This window comes from Crocodylus siamensis, chromosome 2 (assembly GCF_052110815.1).
Source record: "Crocodylus siamensis isolate JL-2025a chromosome 2, ASM5211081v1, whole genome shotgun sequence".
In the NCBI taxonomy this organism is placed as follows: domain Eukaryota; kingdom Metazoa; phylum Chordata; order Crocodylia; family Crocodylidae; genus Crocodylus; species Crocodylus siamensis.
Window position 1 is genome coordinate 180,428,557 of NC_143396.1, and position 25,677 is coordinate 180,454,233.

Here is a 25,677-nt window from a genome sequence, read left to right on the forward strand (position 1 = left end):
GCCAGGACTCTGTAGTTTCAGTTTCCTCTTGAGGAGGGATGAGGAGTTAAGAGGCAAAGCACTGGCAAAAGCTGGGTTGCTGCCCCGTGCATGGAACGTGCTAGGTAGAAAGTAGCAGAGCTATCATGGCTTGCAGGCTGCAAAGGTAGCGCCAGACCTGGGGACAGCTGAATAGTCATGGTGGTATTCTGTGGATGAAACGAGAACACGCAGTGCTGTGATATTTCACACGCTGCTAAATGGTTGTGGCTTTGCTCAGGCAAGGTGGGAGTTGAAAAAGCCTTGCACAAATGATCACAGAGTTTAGACACGTATCGGAAAAACTGTGCTGACAATGGATAGAAACCTGCCCTAGCACCAAACTATAGGGCGTGGTGGCTGCTGGCTTGGAAACATCCTACAAAATGGGAGAGCTACCACCTGCTCTAATCCCCATCAGAAAAGCACCGGAGCTGTGCACAGTGCCCACAAGAGGGCATGCTCTCCTCACGCTTCTTTTACAAGGCAGGACCAGCCCCGGAGCTAAGACGAAAAAAAGTTGATACTTCAAGGCAAGGGCATTTTTGTGGGGGAAGTGGAAGTTTTAGCCCATGTAAAGCAAAGACTGTCCTTCTGGCCCAAAGGCCAATCTCCAAGAAGCTTTAATTTATGGCAGCAGTGGCTCTGCCCATTGCTCTCATGGTTTAAGCACAGATGCAAGACCAGGAGATCTCTGGGTTTTGTTTTCAGTTCTGCTACTTGCTGGCCATGTCACCTTGGTCAAGTCACGCAATCATGCTGTGCCTCAGGTTTCTCATTGTTAAAACGGGGCCAACACTGCTCCCAGGGGTGCTGTGAGCCTAGTTCATGTTTGTAAAGCACTGATCCTCAGCTTGAAGGGGTGAGGATCACCCCTTCTGGCTTCATGTGTTCTTTGTAGTTTATGATCCGTTGTGCTGCAGACTTCCATAACCCCCCATGTTGCCTCAGAATATGCCCGTGGTCCTGATGTAAAAATCATGGTTCGTTTCTTTGGAGGCTCATTGAATAATAATCCTTAGGCACACATTGTTGGTGAGACAAAAGGTATATATTTGCAAATAGGGTCAGAGAGAGAAGACAAAAGATCAAAACCCTCTGCCCCCGGGCACAATCATTAGCAGGCTTTTATCCCCTCTCTTCTGGCACGTGTACAGAAGCAGGAACTCTTACAACTCATTTCCGGTTCATACAAACATGCATGTGAATATGTCAGATCATGCATCCCATGTGTATTATTATTAACTACTTAAGTATGCGGGGCGGATAGGCTTAATATGTATTAGGTTATTGCGCTTGCCCAGAAAGCACTCGAGGTTATGAAGGGTTTAACTTCAAGGCTAAGATTGCAATTATTCTTATCTTAGCCTAAGAATGTGGGAGCCATGAAAGAAAGTGTGATTTAGTGTAACAAAGAGATAGTAAATTTGCAGAACAAAGAGAGAGTGATACCTTAGTACAAAGAGCTCTTGGAGTTTTTCCTTCAGTTTCCAACCCCCCCTTCCCTCTCTCATTAAGGAGACAAGGAGGGCTGGCAGCCGTGCTTATTCAGAGGACAACACTATTGATGGGAGCTAACAGCTATTGATAATGCATTTTTAATAATATTTCTAACAATATTCCCCCCTCAAGATGCTTTCTGATCTTTACTTCATTTGGGCATATCAAGATAATTACGAGGAATTTTTCTGAGGACCATGACTTTTGCTACAGTCTGTGCTTTTAGAGGGACTGCTGCGACCTGCATTCCTTCTACCGTGGTGGTTATCAATCTAGTAAGACAAGGAATGAGACAAGGGATAAAAATCAAACCAGTTAGAGCACACAAAAGCACAAACCCTACTTTTTTCCACCAGAGTCCTCCAAATAATTGAAACCACCAGTCCTTATTCCATGTGGTTTCCCACGTTTGTATTGGTACATGGGCTATTTTCCTAATCTCTTTGGCAATCTCTAAGACCGCTTTCCCGTTGTCATCTATTTGGAGGCAACAATTAGAAAGGTTGAGCTTTCCGCAGACTCCGCCATCCTCTGCAAGTAAATAGTCTAAGGCCATCCGATTTTGGTATATGGCTGCTCTCATCTGAGAACTCTGTCGGGCCAATAACTCGAGAGCAGTGGCGGTCTGGTTAGTAATTACTTCCAAGACTGCCTGCAACCGGATGATTCTATTCAGCATATATATTGGTGTCCGGTATCCCCAACTCCCATCATTAGCCCATGTGGCTGGTCCATAATACTCAATAATCCTCTGAGGAGGCCACTCATCCTCCTTCCACTTTTGGGAGCTACCCTGTGTCAAACTTACATCAATACTTCTCTTGGCCCTTTTCCAATCATCATACAAAGAGACTCCCAGCTTATTTCCAACCTCAGACGGTAACAAAAAGAAAGCTGGTACAATTACTCCCATATAGCAAGTTCCTGTCCACCCCTGTGGTAGTATTGTATAGGCCCGTCGTCCACAAATCCAATAGTATCCTCTTAAGGCCCTATTTTCTTTATTGGTGGCATTTGGAGGGGCCCAACCATAGGGCATCTCGGGAAACCCCAAGCCTCCTTCTGGACCCAAAGGACCAGCAACTGCGTGGCCTCCTTTCATGGAACATTCCCATACCCCATCTTGGTTCTTGTCTGTACAATCTGTCCGATCATCACTTCGATTTGTGGCACTCCAATACTTATTAAACCACACAATTGTTCCATTAGGATGCTGCCACACTAGCCGATTATACCCTGGGCTATTGGGGTAATAAAGCCGTTCTAATTTTGTAAGGTTCATCCACCTTACTTTTAAAGTCCATATGCAATGGCTGTGTCCCAACCTCTTTCCTGTACCATTATTACTGATGCAATACTCTCCCAACGCCACTTGGGAAAGTTCCCAACTGTGGTTCTCATCCCATTTTTGACTAGTACTTTTAACATCTGCCTTACTACTTACTAGCCATTTCGGGGCCAAAGGAAAAGCCCTCCAAGGCCACTGGCCTCCGGCCTCCCGAAGCCCCCCACAGGCCCAGCAGTTGGTAAGATTAAAAGTACCTGCAATTCTTTCCATCATGTCAACATACAAATTTGTCCCTGGGGAAACAATTGGGGAAAGCGGGGGCATAGGCCAGTGGCTAAGGCTACGCAATCCTGCTTCTTTCATTATGCAGATAACAACAAGGCACATTAAGATTCCCACCATATTTTCCCTTTTATGAGATCAAACACAGCCTAAATGTTTTCCTTTTACTTTCTAGTCTAATTTTTTTGAACTTTGATTCAGCCGTCTCAGGCGCACTTGGAGATCACCAGTAGGTTCACAGCTCCACTTGCTGGCTTTTTGTTCCGAAGACGACTCAGCTTCTGGAGTGAGTTCGTCTTGGGAGTTGATGTCCTCTGATGCTTGTGGATGTCGTTTCACACGGGTATGGTGTATCCAACGGTCATGGCCAGCAATCTTTACAGCGGTGTGGGTTGTTAGAAGTACCTGGAAAGGGCCACTCCACCTCTCAGTCAGAGGTTCCTTTTTCCACCGCTGCACCGAGACCCAGTCTCCCGGGGAGAAGTCATGTACCGGTACGTCTAAAGGCAGGCGCTGAAAGGAGGCTGCATACCTGTGAAGAGAAAACAAGACAGACTGCAAAGCAATAACGTACATATGAAGCTCACTATTATCTAATTCAAAAGTTACATTTTCTCGCATCCCAGGAGGTAAGACTCGAGGGGGCTTGCCAAACATAATTTCATATGGGGTCAATTTAAGGCCCCGTCGGGGAGTGTTTCGAATGCAAGTAAGAGCGAGCGGCAATGCTTGAGGCCACTTAAGACGTGTTTCAATACAGATTTTGGTGAGCAAAGTCTTTAAAGTCCTATTTATGCGTTCCACTTGTCCTGAACTCTGTGGTCTCCATGGTGTGTGTAATTTCCAAGTAACCTTGAGAGTTTGCGCGACTTCTTGAACCACCTTTCCCACGAAGTGTTGTCCTTGATCCGACTCAATGGACTCAGGCAGGGAATACCGGGGAATGATCTCCTGCAACAAATACTTCACTACTGTAGCTGCAGTGGCAGTCCTGGTGGGCCAGGCCTCGACCCAACCAGAGAGCTGGTCTACCATGACAAGTAAAAACCCGTGATGTCCGGACCGTGGGAGCTCGGCAAAATCAATCTGCCATGCCTGTCTGCTGCCCAGGGTCTACCTCCCATTGGCACAGGGGGTTTCCTTCGGGGGTTTACTTTCTGGCATGTGATGCACTTGGTAGCAATGCGCTGAGCTTCTACATATAGCCCTGGAGCTACTGCTTGGCGGATCACTAGATCACCCATGGCCAAACCTCCCATATGGGTTCTTGCATGGAGCTGTTGCAGCACCTCCCGAAGCAATGACCTGGGTATCATGACTTTCCCTCCTGGTACTATCCACCACCCCTGGGAGTTCTTTTCTGCACAAGCTCTTTGTGCAAATTTATCTTCTTCAGGGGAATACTGTGGGACTAAATCTTGGATGTCTGGCCATATGGCATGGGACATGGCCTGCTTGGATACCTCCTCCGCTTCTCCCCCAATAAATGCAGCTTCCTTTGCTGCTGAAACAGCCTTTGCATTTCCAAGCTTATGCTTTTCCTCAGCAGCCTTCCCATGGGCCCGCACATGAATGACTGCTACCTCTTTAGGCTGGTGGAGTGCCTCTAGTAGCTTGATAATCTGGGGGCCATTAGCAATTTTATTCCCAGAGGCCGTAATGAAACCCCTTTCTTTCCACAATAGTCCGTGTGCATGGACTGTAGAAAAAGCATAGCGAGAGTCAGTGTATATATTAACCCGCTGGTCTGTCCCCAGCTGTAACGCTCGGGTGAGCGCAGTGAGTTCTGCGGCCTGTGCCGACCATGAGCTTGGCAATGACTCCCTCCATACTACCTTATCCAAGGTTACCACTGCACATCCTGTTCGTCTTTTTCCATTGATGACAGAGCTGGAGCCGTCTACGAAGTATTCAACATCTGGGTCCTCAATTGGGTCCTCAGCAAGATCAGGTCGCACCTGCGTAGTTTGATTCAGGACCTCAAGGCAGTCATGCGTCGGTTTCCCTGGCTCCGGCAGCAAGGTTGCAGGGTTTAAGGCTGTAGTATGTTTGAAAGTAAGTCCTGGATTAGAGAGCAAAAATATCTCATACCGTGATTGTCTGGAGGGGTTAAGAAATTTCCCTCCCTCAGTCCCTAGGATCTGGGGAACTCCATGAGGAGTGAGTATTTCCATATCCGCACCCATGACTATCTTCTGGGCTTCTTCAACAACCACTGCTGTGGCTGCCACAGCCCGAAGACAGGCTGGCCACCCGAGTGCAACTGGATCTAGAACCTTTGAGTAATATCCCATGGGTCTCCAGGTCGGGCCCGATGGCTGTGTCAGCACCCCTGATGCAACCCCTCGATTCTCATGAACATACAGTCGATATGGCTTTTTACTGTTTGGAATGGCCAGGGCAGGGGGCTGGGTTAATGCTGCTTTAAGCAGATCAAAGGCATGCTGCATTTCTTTATTCCATTTCCATTTAGTGAGACTCTCCTTAGTCAGTGAGTCATACAGTGGTCTAGCCTTCCCACCATAATCTGGTATCCATAGTCGACAGAACCCAGTTAGCCCTAGGAATGCCCGCAGCTCCTTGGGTGACTTAGGTGGGGTTAGACCTTGGATTGCCTGTATGCGATCTGCACTCAGGGCTCTGACTCCTTTTGAGAGCTTATATCCCAAAAATGTGACTTCAGGCTGACATATCTGGGCTTTCTCTCTAGAAACTTTATATCCTTTTTCCCCCAGAGTGTTTAGGAGTGACCTGGTGGCTTCCTCGCAGAGCTGCAAGTTTGGGCTTGCAACTAGCAGGTCATCCACATACTGGAGGAGAGTCACTGCGGGGTGTGATCCCTTCCACTCCTCCAAGTCCTTCTGAAGGGCAAGTCCGAAAATATGAGGGGCTGCTACGAATCCTTGTGGGAGAACTGTCCACATGAGTTGGGCTTTATGGAAGGTGTCTGGATCCTCCCATTCAAAAGCAAACAATTTTTGACTCTCTCGGTGAAGGGGAATAGAGAAGAAAGCATCTTTCAAATCTAGCACTGAAAATATTTCAGCTTCCCCCGGTACTTGTGTCAAAATCGTGTGAGGGTTCGGGACTACAGGATGGTCTGAAAGGACCTTCTTATTTACTGCCCGTAGGTCTTGGGCCAGTCTGTATGAGACCCCATCTGCCTTCGGCACTCCAAGGATGGGGGTGTTATAGGGTGAAGACCCTTCCACTAGCCATCCGTACCTCTTGTATTTCTCTATTAACGGCTTGAGTCCAGCTCTGGTCGCTCGGCTGAGTGGGTACTGCTTTACCCGAACGGGCCCCTCCCCATCCTTGAGTACGATCCTTACCGGGGAGACGAACTTAGCTCGCGCAGGGGTTCCATCAGCCCATACCGAGGGGGTCTACTCCGGTCATGTGATCTTCTGGACTTACTGCAGGGCATCGGTCCTCCAGGAGAGCCATCTGATAGTTCGAGCTCTGCTTGACAGGTAGCTGGACCACCATCTGATCGTCTCTGAAAAAGATCTCAGCTTGCAATTTTGTGAGTAAGTCCCGCCCAAGGAGTGCAACCGGGCAACTTGGAGAATACACAAAGGAGTGCTCAAGCAAATGATCCCCCACTTTGGTGAGGAGTGGTTTACAAACAGGGAGTCGGGATTGTGTTCCCTCAATCCCTTCTACAAGTACATGCTGGTCACTAGTTCCTGCACAGGGGGGTTTTTCTGGAATCATTGAAAATGTAGCCCCAGTATCCACCAAGGCTTCAAAGTTTTTGCCACCAACCCTAATGGTTACCATGGGATCTTCTCGGGCTCCAACCCGAAGGGTAGTGGTCTTAGATCCCTGTCCCCTTCATTCTGAATCCTCACCCTTGTCTTCTGCCCGCATGAGGTGACCTCTCGGTTCCCTCTCTCTCTTCTCCTTCAGCTTCGGGCATTCCCTTTTCCAGTGTCCTTTCTCTTTGCAATAAGCACAAACGTCTGCTCCCACTCTTTCTCCTTTCCCCTTCTGCATCCCAGCCTTTCCAGAGTTCCCTCCAGTTATAGCAGCTGCTAGTGCTGCCATCTGTCGCTGAGCCTTTTTATCCTCCTTGCGCTCCTGCACTTGCTCACGATTCCCATACACCTTATATGCAATTTCCACCAGCTCTGAAATCGGTTTCCCAGCACCTCCCTCAGTTTTCTGTAACTTCTTACGGATATCAGCAGCAGATTGACCAATAAACATAAGATTTACCATGCGCTGGTTATCTGGGGCTTCTGGATCCAGATCCGAAAACCTGCGAAACGCCTCATACAGCCTCCCAAGGAAAGCTGAGGGATCCTCCTCTTTTCCCTGTCTCACTTCATACAACTTAGACAGATTGGTAACCCGAGGCACTGCCTTTCCCATTGCTTCCACTATAATTCCCAGATACCGTGCACTCAGCTCTCTGCCTTCGGCAGTGTGATTGTCCCATCTCGGCTCTTCTACAGGGAAGGTATCATGCAGAGTACGACCAGCAGCACCCTCTGACTCAACTCTGGCTGTCGCAATACGCTCTGCTGTACCTAACACTAATCTCCTCTCCTCCGGGGTTAGGAGGGTCTGGAGCATCATCTGGACATCAGCCCAAGTGGGTCGATGAGTCTGCCCAATAGATCGAAACAAATCCCTCATCTTTTCAGGGTCTTCACGAAAAGAGGGGCTCTGATTTTTCCAGTTAAATAAATCTGAAGTGCTAAATGGGGTGTAGACAAAAGTTGCAGTGCCTCCTTCTCCAATAACCTCTCGCATCGGACAGTTCAACACCGGCTGTGACTCTACAGGCTTGCGCAAATAATAACCCTTATTTCCTGATTCAGATGAGGCACTTGGCTGAGGCTCACGCTCTAACTCATTAGGTATGCCTTGGTACTTCGGTGGTGGTCTCTCTAAGGGAGGGGGCGGTGGTGCAGAAGGACTGGATGCCGAGGAGGCGTCTGACTCATCTTCGCTACCCGACAGGGCAACCGGAGCACGGGTCCGGTACTCAGCCAATTCAGAATCCCCCCCCTCATTAGACTCAGGAAGTACAGGCGCCCCCCCCCCGAGTCTTTTTCTTAACAAGCATCACATGAGACTTTACTAAGTAATTCTTAATCCAAGGTGGCTGATTTTGAACCACCCACAACCAACAATCAATATAAGGAAACTGATTCCAATACCCATTTTGCATAACAATTTCATGGATAGCTATCACTTCTTTTAGCACAAAGGATCCTTTCGGGGTCCAGTGGACCCCAAATGTTGGCCACTCGAGTTGACAAAACTTAGTTAAATCACCTTTTTTCATTTTTACTCCGTAATCGGCCGGCTTTGCAAATTTATTAAAATGACGTAATAAGCACTTTAGAGGGGTATCCGTGTTTTCTACACGGGAGCTAACCGTACCCACTTTGCCCACAAAAGTGCACCCAAGGCACACCAAATACCAAAAAGTCCCTTACAGCAGATGATTTACCATGAGAACATGCACACCTCCTGCTCCGGACCCAGAACCAAATTGGGCAAAGGGAATTCGTATACTCACTCAGATACCCCAGAGATCTCGATCCAAATCCAAAAATGTGTACCTGGAGACTCCAAAAAAACCCAAAATTTGCATAGGAGCCCTTAGTGTTCCGGATGTCCCGGCTCACGCCTCAAGCCCCCCCTCAGGGCGAGCCAAAAAGAAAGGCTCGGCGCGCAACCCCCCCGGGGGGGCAGAGACGATGCGCCGACGAACTCCGGAGTCAACCAAAGAAAGCCCCACGTTGGGCGCCAAATTCTGATGTAAAAATCATGGTTCGTTTCTTTGGAGGCTCATTGAATAATAATCCTTAGGCACACATTGTTGGTGAGACAAAAGGTATATATTTGCAAATAGGGTCAGAGAGAGAAGACAAAAGATCAAAACCCTCTGCCCCCGGGCACAATCATTAGCAGGCTTTTATCCCCTCTCTTCTGGCACGTGTACAGAAGCAGGAACTCTTACAACTCATTTCCGGTTCATACAAACATGCATGTGAATACGTCAGATCATGCATCCCATGTGTATTATTATTAACTACTTAAGTATGCGGGGCGGATAGGCTTAATATGTATTAGGTTATTGCGCTTGCCCAGAAAGCACTCGAGGTTATGAAGGGTTTAACTTCAAGGCTAAGATTGCAATTATTCTTATCTTAGCCTAAGAATGTGGGAGCCATGAAAGAAAGTGTGATTTAGTGTAACAAAGAGATAGTAAATTTGCAGAACAAAGAGAAAGTGATACCTTAGTACAAAGAGCTCTTGGAGTTTTTCCTTCAGTTTCCAACCCCCCCTTCCCTCTCTCATTAAGGAGACAAGGAGGGCTGGCAGCCGTGCTTATTCAGAGGACAACACTATTGATGGGAACTAACAGCTATTGATAATGCATTTTTAATAATATTTCTAACAGTCCTGCCAGCAGATTCCCAAAAGCTGAATGCGCTTCCTTTTGTCATAACCGAAACATCAGGATTTATCACAGCTGCCTGCCAGGAGCACTGGTGGTGCCTCACTTTCTCAGCTAGATCTGGCAATGATGTGGCAACTAAGGGGCTAAAATGTGCCTTTCCCCCTGCATATGTTCCTTGAGATTCTGGTCCCACGGGGTCCCAACATTTCTGGCCCTCAGTCTTGACCCTCCGCTAATCCAAGGCCTCCCACCCCTCGTGGCCAAACCTTTGTTCCTGTAATTCCCACCTCCCAGCTTTGCCAGTGCATTCATAACAATTCTGTCTGATGACTCTGCATCGGGGTTCCTACCTCCAAAGTGTGGCACAAGCACTGGGTAATGTTTAAATAATTATGCTTAATTTAGGTGCCCTACTTTTCCTAGCAGGTGCTTCAGTGAACAGCTAAGGAGCTGAAACAGTCACCTTCAATACTAGCCTGCAAAGATGCATGATAGTTCATTATCAGGGCTGACACCAAGTTTTTCTTAAACTGCTGTGGCTTATTTTGGGCCTGTTCTGTGGGGAACTAAAGGACTTCAGTGGAAAGGTGTAACCAGCAGAGTTGATGCCCAGGGAAAACCCTGTGGGAGACTGGGAGGGGGTGAAGGGAAAGGCACCTGGCTTCTGAGAGTGAGAGGGGCATGGTTTGCAGAGCAGGGGGTGCATGGTTGCAGAGGGAGGGGATGGGCTCCAATAATAGGGGCATGGCACCACAGTCTTACTCATACTGGGAACTCCTAGCAGTCCCTGGCAGAGTTGCTGCTGCTGCCACCACCACCATATGCTCTCCCTGAAGCCAATGGTACTTGCATTCTTCAGCCCCAGGAGGCTGCGGGGCTGGAAGCATGGCATGCCATGCTGTCACTGTGTGCGGTAACAGGGGCTGGCCTCTAGACAGCTCAGAATTCATCAGTCTCCTCAGCCAGGCTAATCCCCCGCACCTGGGCACCCCCCCACCCATGGGCTGCCATCTCCTTTGCTTGTTCCTCCTGCACCTGCCTTCCACCTCAGGGCACGCGACCTCCCAAAAACACTTGGCCTAAGAGGAAAATGTGTTGGTGGCAAGAGCTTGGAGCAGGCTGCTCCTTCCTCTGAAGCTCACCACGGTCTGTCACGTGAATAGCAGCGGGTGGGTCCTCCACTCTTCTGCCACTTGGAGGCTTGGTCTGATGTTTTCCAAGGAGCCAGTGGGTGGTAGGTGACCAGATCCCAATGAAGTTCAGAGGGATTTGGGTACCTGACCTTGCAGGTCCTTCCGACATTCCCCACCTTTTGGTAGTAATGGATCCCATGCTCTGAAAGAGCCATGTGGGTCCAAGTCTCATCTGCTCCACAGCTCTGCTTGGTGCAGACACAGAATGCCCAAGCCAAGATGGTTTGGGGCCTGTCTTGTACAGGTTGCTTGGGTATGACAACTGTTTTTACTTGCAGCCATCTGCCACCAACCCCTGCAGGCTTTCTGAGCAGTTGCAGGTAGAGGAAGGGCCTGGCCAGGCCTCCTTCCCTGTGGGTAATCCTTTGGCAAACCTTGTGGCCCCAAAGTCACTGACAGGGGTGGTATAGGGTTGAGAACATATGGCTTATGCCGCGTATGAGAAGCATTTCCAAGGGGACTTTATCATGACTTCCGGTTTCCTGTACACCAGCTCCCATCAAGGAACAGTAGGGTAGCTAGGACATCGGCTCTCTATCTTGGAGAGAGTAGCAGCTTCTGTTTGGCCTGAGCTCTACCCTCAGAAAGGGGCTCTAAGCTCTGGGAATGGTGCCTTCCACCAGGATTGAACCCCATGTTTTCAGCTGCCTTCTACCTAGCCACATTTCCAGCTTTTAATCCACCCTTCCTCAGAATTTCTCTTTTTCCTTAACTCTCATCTGCCCTTTCCTGCATTTGGCAAGCGAAATCAGTGTGACCCTTAAGGAACCTCAACATTGTAAAGTGACATACTGCAAATCTCTGTTGCCTTTCATTTTTCATTTTTGCATGCAGCCCTCTGTGTTTTCTGCAGCATGAGCTTCCCCATGCAGCAGGGCCCAGTAGAAGCCTGCTAGGATTCCAGCAGCACTAGTCACAACCCCAGCAGCATGAGCTTCCTCATAGTGGCACTCTGTTATGGCCAGACCTCTCTGTTTTTTGAGAACAATGGAGGCTGTTCTCATGTCATGCAAGGGGAGGGTTCTGCTTTCCCTGAAAATAACTGACATACACGCTTTGACTTCAAAGAGCTTTGGCCTGGATCTCTGTGCCATTGGCCATTGTGAGCCCGTCGCTCTCCTAAAAGGATCCCATGTCCCACCCTGCTGAAAATGTGCTGGTTTTTAGTGTACTCCCTCAATATCAGTTGCCTGGGGGAAGGGGCTCTTGCATCCTTGTCCTCTTAGAAACATGCCAAGAGCCTGAAATAATGGGGATGACTGGCTGTTTCTCAGGAACATACTGGGGTGGATGTGACATAGTACGAATGGGATACGGAGGTTTACTCTACCTAATGTCTCAAGCCATCCACATGTACCATTGCTGTAGCTGGAGATGCCAAGCCAGTAGCTTGCTCTAGACAAATGTACCTAGTCTATGGGTCACAGCCTTGCATGCTAAGTGCTGCTGGTATGTTTTGAGGTAAAACTCCTTGGATGGACAAGGGTGTAGGAAGTCAGTACTATTAGTGTTAGCATTACAGTAGAATCAAGAGGCCCCATCACAGGTCAGTAGCCCCTTATGCTGGGCACTGTATAAGAGACTACATCCATCCCAAGTAGCCTGGTATCTCAATATACAAGGCAGTCAAAGAATGGGGGAGAGGCTATATTATCCAGGTGAGGGACAGCAGCTCCTAAACTCCAGGTAATTTGCCAGGATCACCAAAGAAGGGAGGTGTTTTGCTGGACTTGAACCCAGGTCCTCTAAACCTCTTCACGTCAACTTAACCAAAGACCAGCTTCTCTCTCGCCTCTTTTTCTCACCCCAACCCCCCGCCTCCCCAAAGCCTTGACTTTGCCTACGTTCTGTGCGGGATGGCAACTGGGAAACAGCTCTGTGGTGGACCCAGCAGTGAATGGGTTAACTATTCTTGCCTGGAATCTGAGTGTATTTTCTTTGCCAGTGTATCCATCTTAATACACACCAGATGTGCGAGACAGCCGCCTGAGTGTCTTAATCCTAGGCTTCAGCAGTCTGAGTTGTCTCTCTTGCAAGAGGCAGGTCCACTCCAGACTCATTGGGGATTTCATCTAGTGCAAAGCAGGGGCAGTGTGGCTGGCAGCTTCCCTCCCCCACAGGAAAAAGTTTGCAAAGGTCCTGACTGCTGAATATTTTTTTTTAGAAAGGCTTTTTACTAAGATAAGAAGTTGGGTCTGGGGGTGGGATGGTAACAGTTGTTGACTCAGCAGTAACAGGGTTGTGGGGAGCAAGAAACAACTATTCTGGACTAGAAAGGATCAATGTCAGCATTACGGAGATGTGTACACTGAACCCAATTCACAGCTGGGGCGAACCTAAGGAGTTCTGACTTCAGGGCAGTTGTATCAGGTTATCAGATAAGAATCTAGCTTTCTAACTCTCATAACCAGCCTGGGATTGTCAGGAAAAAGAGAAAAATCTCTGAGCCAAGGGTCATAATTAATAAAGTCAATGGATTTTTGCACTAGCTGAAGATGGCCCAAAACAACAGCCAGACCTGACCATTCCTTGGTGAGTTGAATTATCTGAATGTTGCATCTGTGACTATAAGCTGGCATAAATCAGTGATGCCTTTGGAAGCTATGCCAATTTATACCAGCTGAATATTTGGTCCTCTTCCCTAACAGCCCTGATTTACCTCCTGACAAATGCACGCTTTGCTGCTGGCATATTCTCGCATAATCCATGAAGCTTTCCCCCTCTCTGCTTTAAATGCGAGTTGTTTGCTGTTGCTAAATAGGCAGTATGTGTGATTCCTCTTATCAGGCACATGCCAGATGGCATGGAAAATATGATCTGCTCTCTCTCGCTCCCTGTACATGAGAAGGAGAGCAAGCACTGCTATGCTACAAAAGCCCCTTCCACTGCAGTCAGAGATGATGACAACTACTTCAAAGCCACTAACATGGGCAAACTGTAAGTTGCTGACAAACTTTAAACAATCCACAACTTCTGACCCATTAGAAAAGGGGAAGCCCTGCTCCAGCTTAACTGTGCGGGGTTACCAGGCTAGCAAAAGTTGTCTGCTGCTTAAATTTTCCAGTAGCCCCTATCCCACCCCGCTGCCTCATCAGGCCCACATTGTGACCCTTTTTTCACAGGAAGAGCTCTGATGAGGAAAGAGAAATAACTGGGGCTGGGAGACGATATGTTTCAGTTCATCTCCACCATGCCTGTTCCCCACTTCTTTTTGACTGAGGTATGGCTCGTTATGCTTGCTTCCTCTAAGAGCATCAGCTCCTTTCTGAATATCTACCTCTTGCTGCTTTTCTCAGGGTCTGCAGAGCACATGAACAGGCCCTTTCTCTCCGAGTTCCTGGGCTCCTTTGTCTCCTGTAAGCTCCAAGCTGTTCCAGTTTGATTGCAGACTTGGGCGCTTTTCAACTGGGGCCTGTTTCAAAGCCCACAAGGAGTCAGCAAAGAGACTCCCACCGACTGCATATCTTGCTTGGTTTGTCACACATGCTTGGCTTGTCCATGCCCGCTTCCTCTGTTAGAAGTCAATGCGTCTCTCTCTTTCTGTCCTTAATTTTTGTGGGAAGCCTCATTTCTCATTGGCGTCGCCAGCCCTTCTTGCTGAGTTCCCATCATGTCCCATGACACAGTGAGCAGGAGTTTCAGGCCAAGTTATAGTCTGAAACAGGCTGTAGTTCACACTGGCCATATCTATATCACGAAGGGACCACATTGGAGAGCACTGCAGCAAGGCACGGCATGCCTGCTCTTCATAGGCTACACCCTGACACAGATGCAACGTAGCCTCTTTAGAGCAGTGATGGGTGCATGCCAGAAATTGCTCCCAAGATAGTGAGCTTATTAGCACGTTCCCAGAGTAGCTCTCCAACAGCCATATTACCTCAGTCTTGGGATGTAGCGCTCGCTGAGTGGGTGAACTGTGCTGCTCTGTGGTGCCCCCAGCATGGTCTCTTGAGGATTCAGAGGTGCTCTCAAGGGTTCTGGGCTTGATGCCTCACATAGGTGGTCCTACTGGTCCTTCCTGGCTTTCAAACCCATGGTTCTCCATCTTAGAGTAACTGGCACTATTATATTAGCCCTGGTTTCCCTTGGTGGGTTTTAACTTGCTCCAGGAAGGGGAATGGAAAATGGAGGGGAAATTTTCACCGCCATGTCAAAGCTTAATGCTTCTGGGCCTGCAGCTGGAGCTCAGCAGTTTCACGGAGGCTTTCACTCCAGTATGGAGGAGCTCACAACTGGAATGAATTTGCTGGTCTCAGCAGATGCATGCGCATGTCTCTTACATGGATGCCTTTTGATAGGGTAAGGTCAGGGATCATCTGGATCTGCCTACAAGAGTGAAAAGGCTGAGGGTGTCTTTTTTGATGACCTGCACTCAGTAGCCAAGTTTCTCTGCCATTGTGGAAAAAAGGGGCAACAAATACATTCTCTTGCTCGCTTTTCTAATTCCCACCCTACCAAATTTATCTCATTTAAGGGTGAGGTTTGTAATATGTACATGGATTTGGATGTTCAATTCCTGTTTGTTTTCATGGAAATTGGTTGCCCACGTCTTCAGCAGCTTTGTAAACCTCAGTCTTGGACAGTTCTCTGGGCTGTTGTCCAAGGACTGTCTTCACTGTGGTCAGCCTAGATGGCAACCCTCTTCCTTCTGGCTTTTTGGCCCCACTGTTCTAATCCCATTCAGTGGTCTGGAGTAAGTCCCCTCAGAGCCACTGGCTTTCCTTATTGTCCGGTCATGACTCTCCAGGAGATTCTGGAGAATGTCTAATCTAGAGTTAGTGTTTTGCCTTCCTGTCTGTTTCCCATCCACCCCATTGATTTAATTGAGTATATTTATATAGCAAACACCTGGATGACTAAGGTACTGTGCAGTGTCTATGAAGTATTACAGAACAGCCCCCATTCCAGCCATGCTGGGGCAACTCACATGTGCTTGCGTGATCACTGACATAGGTGCTGTCTCTGATTATATGCACATAAAACACCTAGCACAGTGGGACCCTGGTCTCAGTGAGGGCCTTTGTAATGTAAATGATAATGGTCATATCATCTGTCTCAGATTCATAGAGAAGTAAGGATGGAAGGGATCTTTAGAGGTCATCTGGTCCAACCCCCTGCCTAAGGCAGGATCATCTCTAGCCAGACCATTGTATACAAATCCACTATCTAGCCTATTAGCAAGACTACAGTCAGCAATGACAAAACCACAAGACATAACTCCCTAACCTGCTACAGGTGAAGCAGGGGGACCATGGCAGCCAACACCCTGCTGCTGTAAAGGTTGTTAATATATGCACCAGAGATCCCAGGAAGAGGGGCATGGCCCCAGATAGTTAGGAAGGCAAAATCCCCCCACAATCCATGCCAATCTGACCATGGGGTAAAATTCCTTCCTGACCCCAAATATGGTGATTGGTCTGACCCTGACTGGAGGGGCAAGACCCTGTAGCCAGGAACCTCCGGCTTTAAGTCCCAGCAAGAAGCATTCATGCACCCCAGTCAAAATCCTTAAGCTTGGCTGCAGCCAACACCCAGTGGTTCTAGAAAAGCTTAAAAAAGAGGAAAAAAAAACCCCTCTCTGATGCAGGAGGGGAAAGAAATTCCTTCCTGGCCCTGCTCCTTTTCCCCCACTGCTCACTCTCCTACAACATCTTCTTTTGTCTGTCACCCTGAACTTATACAACCTGTCTGGCCTCTTCGGTTGGGGAAAGGAGACAGGTCTTGCCCTGTAGGAATGCTTTGGGCCAGAAGAGGACAGGTTCTTCCTGCAGTTTTGGGGAGCAAAGGGAAGCAGGCCAGGACTGGGAGGAAGGAGCAGAGGCCATTCCTTCTGACCCTGGCTGTCTTTCCTGCCTGGTTCCCTGTTTTTATTTCATGATAATAAAACAAATCTTGGCACCCAGGCTGTGCTGTTCAGATACACTTACAAAAAATATTGTGTAGTGTTTGCTGACTGCCTGGGCCCTTGTTACAGAGTGATGTTTCCTCCTCTGTTCTCATATATTGGCCTAGATGTGAACCATCCTGTTGACTATAGCTCCCCACCCCTGAGGCTGGTCCTGTTCCTCTCCCTTGTTCTGTCACACAGGAGGCCTAGTTACCTACTTTTGGAGCAGGGGGCTTTACTACATGACCTTTTGAGGCCCCTTCCAGCCCTGTTTTCTGTGGCACTAATGACTCTTTGTGAGCATCTCTTAGGTGCTTCCTCCTGTCTCCCTGGTGCTATTCCTGTCATGTGGACTCTGCAAAACCTTGCAACTGACTGATCCTGCCTGCAGCACCACTCTGCAAGTGCCTGTGGGATACATGGGTTTTTTGCCTTGGGAGCTTCCTCTGTCATGTTTAACCCAACTGAAGCCAGAAGAAGGTTAGCCTGGCAAAAGGTTGCAGGATTGTGTGCTTTTCCAGTCATTGTCCTCTCCGTGGCCTTGGCCCATCACAGCTGTGGCATGCGTTCCCATTTGCTGTGATGGGCTCTCAGTCTGGCCCTTCGCAAGTTCTTTCAATTCCCAGCTTCTCTTGCCTCTCTGTCTCCCCCTTGCCATAAAAATGATAAAACTGCTGCGCACTTTGATTTAGAGTCATGTATAACTCAAGGCATGTAACATGCCTGTGAGCTAGGTAAGCAATTTTATTTCTATTTTACATCAGAGGAAATGGAAGGAGCAGGGTAGTTAAGTGATTCGTTCTGCCCAGCAAGTAGAAGAGTCAAGACTATCATTCAATTTCCCAACTCCAAATCATCTCCTCTAACAAGCGGACCACACTTCCCCCCGCCCTTCTCAGTCTCCCACATTCACACCTACCTATCCATCTGTTGGCTCTTCTCTTTCTTATGAGAAAAAAAAATCACGTAAGCCCTAAAATATTCTCACAGTACAAGCCACCCTCTTCTAAAATCCTGACTCTGCATTTGATGAGTCTATTTGATGAAGTCTTGGTGAAATGAAATGGGACATATTCATTGGGATTCTGATGCGATGGAAACATGCATAACCGATGCATTCCTCACATGCTAGTTGTCAGTCCATTAGAACAGCATTCCAGTTAACATGTCCCCTCTTATTTAGCCACACCTGAACATGGCTGAGCATGCATTTAAGAAATAATCCTAAAGACCAACTTCTGTTAGACTTTCCTGAAGGTATGGTTTGTGCTTTGTCTGTGCGTGTGTAAGAGTGTAAGGCTAGGACGAGTAGAATGGGCTTGATGGTGGTTTATATAGAGAGGATGATGCTAGGTAGGAAAGATGGCACCTACCTGCCATGTTATCACCGCCATGCTTCTTGAGGTTGGTTCTGTTAAATGATGCAGTACCATGGTTTGCTAGTTGGATGGTGTGTAAGCGATCCCTTCAGGATGGGTCCCCGTGCTGGAATATTGCAGATAGGTTAATTCTAATCCTTTCTGATGGGAGGATTCCTGAAAGTGTCCTTCTTCAGTTGGGCTGCCTTACCTAGACATGAGCAAGTGGTGTCACTCATGTGGATTGCCAGTGTACAGGGAATCTGAGAAGGGAACCAAGATATCCAGTGCAAGTAGAATATTTGAGCTGGTATCCAACATAAGAACCAAGGGTCCTGTTGAAGATGCAATTTGGAGGATAATTCCTTATTCAGGGGGCAGTTCTACAAGGAAAAGGAGTCAGTGCAGTAAACAAGGAGGTGAGACACAAGATTGAGGAGCTTTTTAAAAAAATGAGCCATGGGAAGGAAAAGTATCACAGAAGATATCTTCCAATCTATCATGAAGGAACACAACAAATGAGCCACCGTCCCTGTCCATCTAAATGAAGCACTTTTCAGTTCATCCGTCTGTTTTCTAGTCCTGCTAAAGCACACTATGCTACTTCACTGGTAATGCCACACAGGCTGAAAGTCACTACCATCCTCCACAGCCCTGGAAGTGATCCAAAGTGTATTGAAGCCAATGGAAACACTCCCCTTAGCGTGATGGGCAAGGCAGAGTGCAGATGATCTTACTGGGGGAAGGCTTTGTCATCTCACAGAGTTTGGCATCTTCATAGGTCTGCATGATAGAAAACGTCTCAAGAACGTTCTGCAAGTGCTGGACCCAGTCCTGCTAGAGGTAGAGCACCCTCTACTCCCTTCTGTTAAAATCTCAAGAAGCAGAAGGTACTCAGGCTCTTCAAGGACCAGGCTCAGGGTTGTCACTAGACATGTTACTGGCCTAGCTGGAGCCAAGCCAGGGCTGTGGCTTCTGGGTACAGGTACAGACAGTCGTGGATAGAAAGGGCATTTAAAGCAACTGGACCCTGCTAAAAACTCTGGTGCGAGGTAGGTCACATAGCATGGAAAACCACTCTTCTGGTGATTGGTGTGTAGGATGCACATAAAGGGAGAGACTCCTTGTAACTATGCTGAGGGGGCACAGGGGAAGGGACCTGGGATGAAGTCGACCCTAAACAACTAAAAGCCAGGGCAGCCAAATTATGTGGCTTATGCCCAACATGGTCCCTGACAATGACTTTTTAATTGAAGTGGTGTTGGAACAAGTCACTGGCTGCATTTCTTTGCTAGAGTCTTGGTATTTTGGGGGTTTTTTTGCTAGACATATTTTAGCTTCCTGATGATTTTGCAACCAGTGCTACATAGCAAAGTGATTGTGTAATTAATGAGAATTGGTGCAGCCCTATCTCACTGGGACTCCTTCCCTCCTTCCCACAGCAAGAGAATTGAGTCACTTCCTCCCTACGCATCTCACCTTCACTTTTTGTCTGGAGCTGAAGAGCAACTTTCTCCTCCTGGCATTGCAAGCACGTGTCTTAAAGGGGGCTACAGAGCAACAGACTGCCCACTGGCCTTGAGCTTCTTCTGCAGGGAGGCAGTACCTTCAGCACTCTTTAATTCTGATTGTAAAATTGCAGCAGGAAAATTTATCCCATTAGCGCTGCAATTTTTTTATTTGGTTACCATGGCTGTTCCTGAGGCTTGTCCCTGCAGTGGACTGTGGGTATCTGCATGGCTGATGCTAACCCCTAGCTGCCCTTGAATGCCTGGTATAAATCACGCTGAAACAGCTGTGCTCCATCACAGATTAAAAAGTAGGGAAGTGGAGAGAGGAAATGAAAGACCACCCCCCCCAGTCCTACCCCTTTAGCAGTAAGGGCTTTCCCTGCTTCCCAAGGATCAAACCATTTTCAGCTGCAAAGAGAGGCAGAAGGGCAGTAAGTGGGGATCTCACTAGGCTCAGCTGCTATGATTTTTTTTTTTTTTTTTGGTTGACATTCAGATACAATTCAGCAGGGGCATTTCAACTGTATCTGGAGGAGCAAATCGGCGCCAATGCCATGATGAGCATTTGTGCTCCAGCAAGAGGAGTTGGGATGCAGGCGTTTAAATAGGAGCACTCCCCTCACTCAAATCCCCTGGATCCTGCAGGCCCCTCCCTGGTTTGGAGGAAGCCCTTCCTTCCCTCAATCTCCATTCATGCTGTGACAGAGATGGAAGAGGGGGTAGAGATAGCAATTGGCCTGTGCTCTGCGGGCAGTATGCAGGGGGCTTGGCAGGTACCTGGGAATTCCCTTCCCCCAAGGAATGCAGTGAGAAGTGAAACCCCTGCCCTGTCACACACCTTTGACTCACCCTCTCTTTGTTCCACAGGGTTTTAGCCTCTGCCCATCTTATCAGTAAAACAGCTTACCCCCCTGACTTTTCCGCGGTGCTAAATGCCCTGCTGGACTGGGAAAGCCGTCAGCCAGACGCAGCAAGCACCCTTGCCAATCCTCCAGGGTGTTGTGGGTTGTGTGTGGGCTGAGGGCAAGCGGTACATATAGAAGGGCTCTGGACTCTACATCAGTGATTCGCAACGAGGGTGTCAGGATCCTTTCAAGGGATCCATGTAATGTTAGCACTGTGAAGTCTGCAAGCATGATTCACAAGATAAACCCAGAGATTCCCAATAGAAATCCCTAGGTGTGGTCTTTCTGCGTTCTTTGCAGTCCTCATGATCCTGCAACAGAAAAACTTCTCTGTTTTTTTGCTGGGGAAAAAAAAAAAGAGTGGAAACTAAGGGCTGCTATTTTCTGAGGGGTGCTGCAGATCTATCTGGGGGTGTCACAAGTCTACAAAGGTTGAGAACCACTGCTCTTCACAGACCTGTCCAGTGTCCACAGTCCCAGAGCTCAACTTGACTGGACGTTTTGCTTTTGTTCTGAGCTAAAGGTTTGCTGTGAGCCCAGTGGAGCCTAGCTCATCTGGCAAGAAAGTGGTTCTGCAGATTTACAACAGCTGAGGATCTAGCCTCTCAGACGGGGCTAGGTGATGGCACTGCCTGTCACCACCCCATGGTGAGCCCATGCTAGCCTCCCCAGTACTACCAAAGCCTCAGCTTTCACATTCCTCCCTGAATTTCCTCTGGATTGTGTGGCATCTCTGGCTATAATAAGAGCCCTGTGACCATGAGGCTGCAACAGTAGTCGGCAGCAGTTGTCATTGGTAATGCCATGAGCATTAGCTTCCTTCCTGACTATTTTTTCCCCATCTGTGTTCCCCCTGGCCCTTTACACACCCACACCTAGAACCACATTGTGTGGACTGTCTGTGCCTGGTCCTACCCTCCCTGAAGGTGACAGCAGTTGAGAGGTCCTAGTAAAGTCTTTGGCAAGTTGGGTCTGACTTCCATAGATGCCCTTCCCTTGCCAACATGACACCATGTGCTCAAGTGTAAGCGTGTAGCAGGCCCAATGAAGTCAATGGGTATTTTCATGTGCATCATGTGTTGGCAGTAGCATGGTTGGAATCATTATCTTTTTGAACATAACAGCCCTGTTTTGGTTGCTTTACTACATTATGGTGTTTGGGTCATCAATTATACCAGAACAGGATAGCTATGCTTTGGCTACTTTTACTATATTTCTTATCATTTATAATTCCTTAAAGAAGAAGAATAACAAAGAAACCTATTTTTCAACATTTTACGTCTTTGCAGTTTTGTTTAAACCTACTCTCTCGATAGATATTCCTTCATTTATTACAGGGACAATTGGCAACCATCTGCATGCCAAGCGACAGAGTTACGGTAAACAGCTCGGCATTACTGATGATCACATGCAAATAAGTGACGGACTGAGAGAGTAAAGTGAAAATTTCAGATCACATGAAACCTGATCATAATCGTAATGCCTTGAAGTTCTCACTAGTGAGGCAAATGGTAACAGTCCCATTGAACAGATGGGAAAGCTGAGGTAACAACTTGGCCACCAAGTAAATGTAAAAGTTGGGATTAGACTTCACCACTTCTTGGCTCCTTGGCTCAGTCCATTAGACCAGTGGGAGCTACCCTTTTTGGCAAGCTTGCCATAAATTAGCCCCACACTCTCTCCAAATGCCACTCCTATCCTCTTCCTCTGCTTAATTTGCTGCTCTGCTTTCTGCCCAGCCCTGTGCTCCCTGCTTGATCTCCTGCTTTACTTTCTGCTTCCTGCCCTATCTACCAATGTGCTTCCTATTCTGTACCCGTCTGCTGTGTGCCACACATGGAAACTGCTCGCTCCACCTTTGGCACCGGTGGCACAGGTTAGCCAACTCTGCACTAGACAATACTCCTCCTTTTCTTTCAGGGATACTGGTTGTAGCCGTGTTTGTCTAAGGGCATAGCCAGATAAAACTCTTGGGGTAGAAGTGATATCTTTCAAATATTTTATTGGTTTAAGAAAAGACATCATCTCTACCCCAAGGGTTTTGTCTGCCTCTTTTTCTTTGCCTTTTCGTGGCATCTAGAGGCTTGAGCCCAAGAACTGTCCCTGCCTACAAAGAGAGAGAATCCCTGCCCCAAAGAGTCTGCAGTCAAAATGGACAAGGGAGGATGGGAGAGGAAACAGAGGTCAGAGTCATTCACCATGTCGAGGCAGCAATGGCACAAGAACATAGGTCCTGTGATCCCTAGTCCAGGGTCATGTCTATTAGACCACAGAGGCTTTCTGCCATAGCAGAGGAAGTAATAATAATGCCAGCCCTTCATCCACTACTTGGCAAAGTCAGTCAGTTTCATTATCTGCATTTCACAGATGAAGAAACTGAGGCAGAGTTGCAGTGACTTGTCCAAGATCATTTTAGCAGGTCAGTGGCTGAGACTATAACCCAGGTCATCCTAACCCAGCACAGTAGCAGCTCTCTCACCTCCTCACAGTCTACCCTGTCACATGCAAATTGTTTCCATTAAATTTTCGGTGTCGATACAGCACTTTTAACCACTGTATTCCTATGGCAGAATGCAGACTCTCTTTGCAAATTGGCCAGTCTCATAATTTACTTGCATGGGCAAATTCATGTACTGGGGGTCAGATTCTCAGCTGGAGGAGCTACATTGACTTGCCTGGATTGAAGCTGATTTACATCGGGTCCCAATCTCAAGCTAGCTCTGTAGCTGTAAAGCCACGGTGTGCTATCTTTCCAGCTTTTTGAGCAAGCGCCTCTAATCTGGTTTTGTGTCCCTGAGTGGCTTTTGTTCCTAATTTGTGCAATTAGGAAAGAATTGGTTAATAGGGAAAGAAACAGACCAGAAAGTGAAGAAGACAGACAACAAATAGGGAATGGGGAAGTAGAGGAAAAGAAAAGAAAGCAAAGCATAAGATTGAAGGAGAGTTAAGAAGGAAGAGACTGAAACAGATATCAATATATAAGAATAGTCTATTGCTTGTAGAGCTCAAGGCTTCACACTGAGCTCACTCAGCAATCAGATGCATGCAGGGAGGGGACCTTGCTTGCCTCTAACTACAAAGCTTCTCTCTGAAAGATTTTTTTCTCTGACATTTCCACTAGGCTGAGAAGGAGGAGGTAGAGGTGGAGGAGACAAGAGGGGGGTGGAACAGGGGGGCTTAGGGAAACAAAAGGAAACCAGCTGCAGAACTTCCTGAAGAGAGAGAGAGGGGAGAGGGAGAGAGAACTAACAGGATTATTTATATTTTAAAAAAAAGAAGCAAAAGAGAAAAGGGAAGGGTGGGGGAAAGTGAGGAAAAGAAGGTTTAGCAGCTAGGATCTGTGAGCCTGCCCTGAGTTCAACCTCTCCCACCATGACCAGTGCAATCCTGAGGAGGAATTCCAGTAAACAGGGCTTAGAAAACCTCTTAAGGTAAGTCTTTACCTGCCTAGCCCAGGCTGAGTGAAGGCAGGGAGGAGGGGTTCTTTGTTACACGGAGCTCAGTTCATTAACTCTCCACCATAGATATTTAGCTAATTCCAAACACCACGGGCTGTTTATTTCCCAGAGGGGCATTTGCTCATACCATGGGGAGAAGAGTAATATTGTTCTGTTGCACAGTGTGTGTGTGTGTGTGTGTGTGTGTGTGTGTGTGCACATATATTTAAATCAGTTGAATGCATTAGTGAGCAGGGCTCTGAGGCAGACAGAACATATTGGAAGCCAGGAAAAGAAATGAAATTCAAATAATAAAATAAGGAAGGCAGATTTGAACTTACTGGTAGTGGCTTTCACAAAAGCACATAGCAAAAATAGCTTAACGCGACTGTATTGCGATACTTACCTGAACCTGCTGGTTTGAACTGTTGGCTCAGAGAGTTTGTGGATGTGCGTGCCTCTCGACTGGAGGAGAGGGACTTTGCCTAGCAAAGTTTTCTTGTGACTCATGTTATGGGCAATTCATGTGCAGCTGCAGGTCCGTAGAGGGTCAGCTCCTCTGCTGCTATAAAGTCAGCCTGGATCTACTGATTTCCTCTTCACAGCAATGCTGATATACACCCACTGAGTGTCTTGGGCTGTAATCCTAGGGTAGTTCATTGGGCAGCCTCAACGTGCTGGGTTCCTTTTTGTTGCTAAATGCTGAGCCCAAAACTGTCCAGAGAGGATCACTACACTGTACGCTCCACATGTTTACTGGAGATGGGATTTCCCTTCTCTGCTGACATGCTGCTTTTTAATGTGAACTGGAAATGCCAGTTTAGCTCTTTGCTCTTTGCCTCAGTGTTCCAGCTCCCCAGTAGCTACTGGAACTAGAGAGGCTTTTTATACCCCATGCCGGAGGATGTGGCAAGCTCACATTTGACAGGGGAAATGTATTACTCTGTCATCGCTAAGTTTGACTTGGTGTGAAGAAGGGGAAATAGAACGAGTTGGAGATGAAAGTTAGGTGCTTTAGTGCTCCTTGCATAACATCTGACTTCGCCAGAGGATGCTAAGCCCAAGGTCTGGGTTGGAGGAGGCCATCTGGAGCATGCGGTTTTGGGAAGCTGGGATTCCTGTTCCCAGGCTCCATTCAGCTTCAGCATTTTCACATACAGTAATGCAGCCTTCAGCTTCTCCTCAGAAGGGTTTCTCACTCTATAGGTGCAAAGGGAATTATACAGATTAAAACTTCCTTCACCCACCCACTCTTCAGCCCAATCCAGTATGTGTTGGCATCAATAGAAAGACTCCGGGTGACTTCATCAGGCATTGAATCAGTCCCTGGGAGAGATGGGAGGATGTTCGACTCTCTTTTGACCCCTTGCTGGTGTTCCCACTGGCCGGATCCAAGGCGGCCACTCCATTTTTGGAAATATCCAGTCAGAATGATGCTGCTTGAGACTGGGTTGAAAGGTTTAGGAAACTGCAAGTGAAATAAAACTGCTGAACGAATTTCAGTAAGTTGACAAATAATGGTATAGGACATGGGACTAAGAGAACTGGTGAGGATTGGGTGGGGCTGATGATGGCAATGCAAGTAAGAGGACAGATACCCTGTCTGTCTTCCCCAAAACACAAATCTGGAGTGAAACTTTTTGCAGGAAATCAAAGTAATGAGCATGGTGCAAATCATAGATGGACAGAGAAGTGTAGAGAGAGTCTCATATGCCTCCATGCCTGGATTCAGTACAAGGGCCCTGATTCAGTATAGCATACCTGGAGGTATATTCTTTTATTACCTGTTCAAAGCTCCTTTTAATACCAATAGGGATTACAGGTGCCAACTGGGAAGAGGACTTGCCTACTATAATTGTACTAGGATAGAGAGT

The 25,677-nt window shown here is 47.6% G+C and overlaps 2 protein-coding genes across 9 annotated transcripts in view; one reads left to right on the forward strand and one right to left on the reverse strand.

Annotated features, from left to right (window-relative positions):
• LSP1 (lymphocyte specific protein 1) overlaps positions 1–25,677 on the forward strand; it is a 92,955-nt gene that overhangs the window by 8,348 nt on the left and 58,930 nt on the right. The window contains exon 1 of one of the 4 annotated variants that reach the window (XM_090032484.1): positions 23,528–23,797. The exons of 2 other annotated variants lie outside the window; for them this stretch is intronic. In XM_090032484.1, the coding sequence (XP_089888610.1) occupies positions 23,739–23,797 (59 nt within the window). In that variant the 5' untranslated portion in view covers positions 23,528–23,738. Of the gene's footprint in view, positions 1–23,527; positions 23,798–25,677 lie in introns of those variants that run through there. One more of the 4 variants, XM_090032482.1, reaches the window with a different exon arrangement.
• On the reverse strand, positions 1,029–24,649 carry LOC149871417 (endogenous retrovirus group 3 member 1 Env polyprotein-like). 5 transcript variants are annotated; one of them, XM_090032476.1, is made up of 4 exons: positions 24,210–24,649; positions 18,162–18,333; positions 17,966–18,077; positions 1,029–3,620 (listed from the first exon to the last, which is right to left on the reverse strand). In XM_090032476.1, the coding sequence occupies exon 4, from the start codon at positions 3,206–3,208 to the stop codon at positions 1,670–1,672; it is 1,539 nt and encodes a 512-aa protein (XP_089888602.1). In that variant the 5' UTR covers positions 3,209–3,620; positions 17,966–18,077; positions 18,162–18,333; positions 24,210–24,649; the 3' UTR covers positions 1,029–1,669. The 5 variants fall into 5 exon arrangements, with proteins under 5 accessions (XP_089888602.1, XP_089888603.1, XP_089888605.1 ...); XM_090032477.1 differs by having other exon boundaries at positions 1,029–3,643; XM_090032479.1 differs by lacking the exon at positions 18,162–18,333.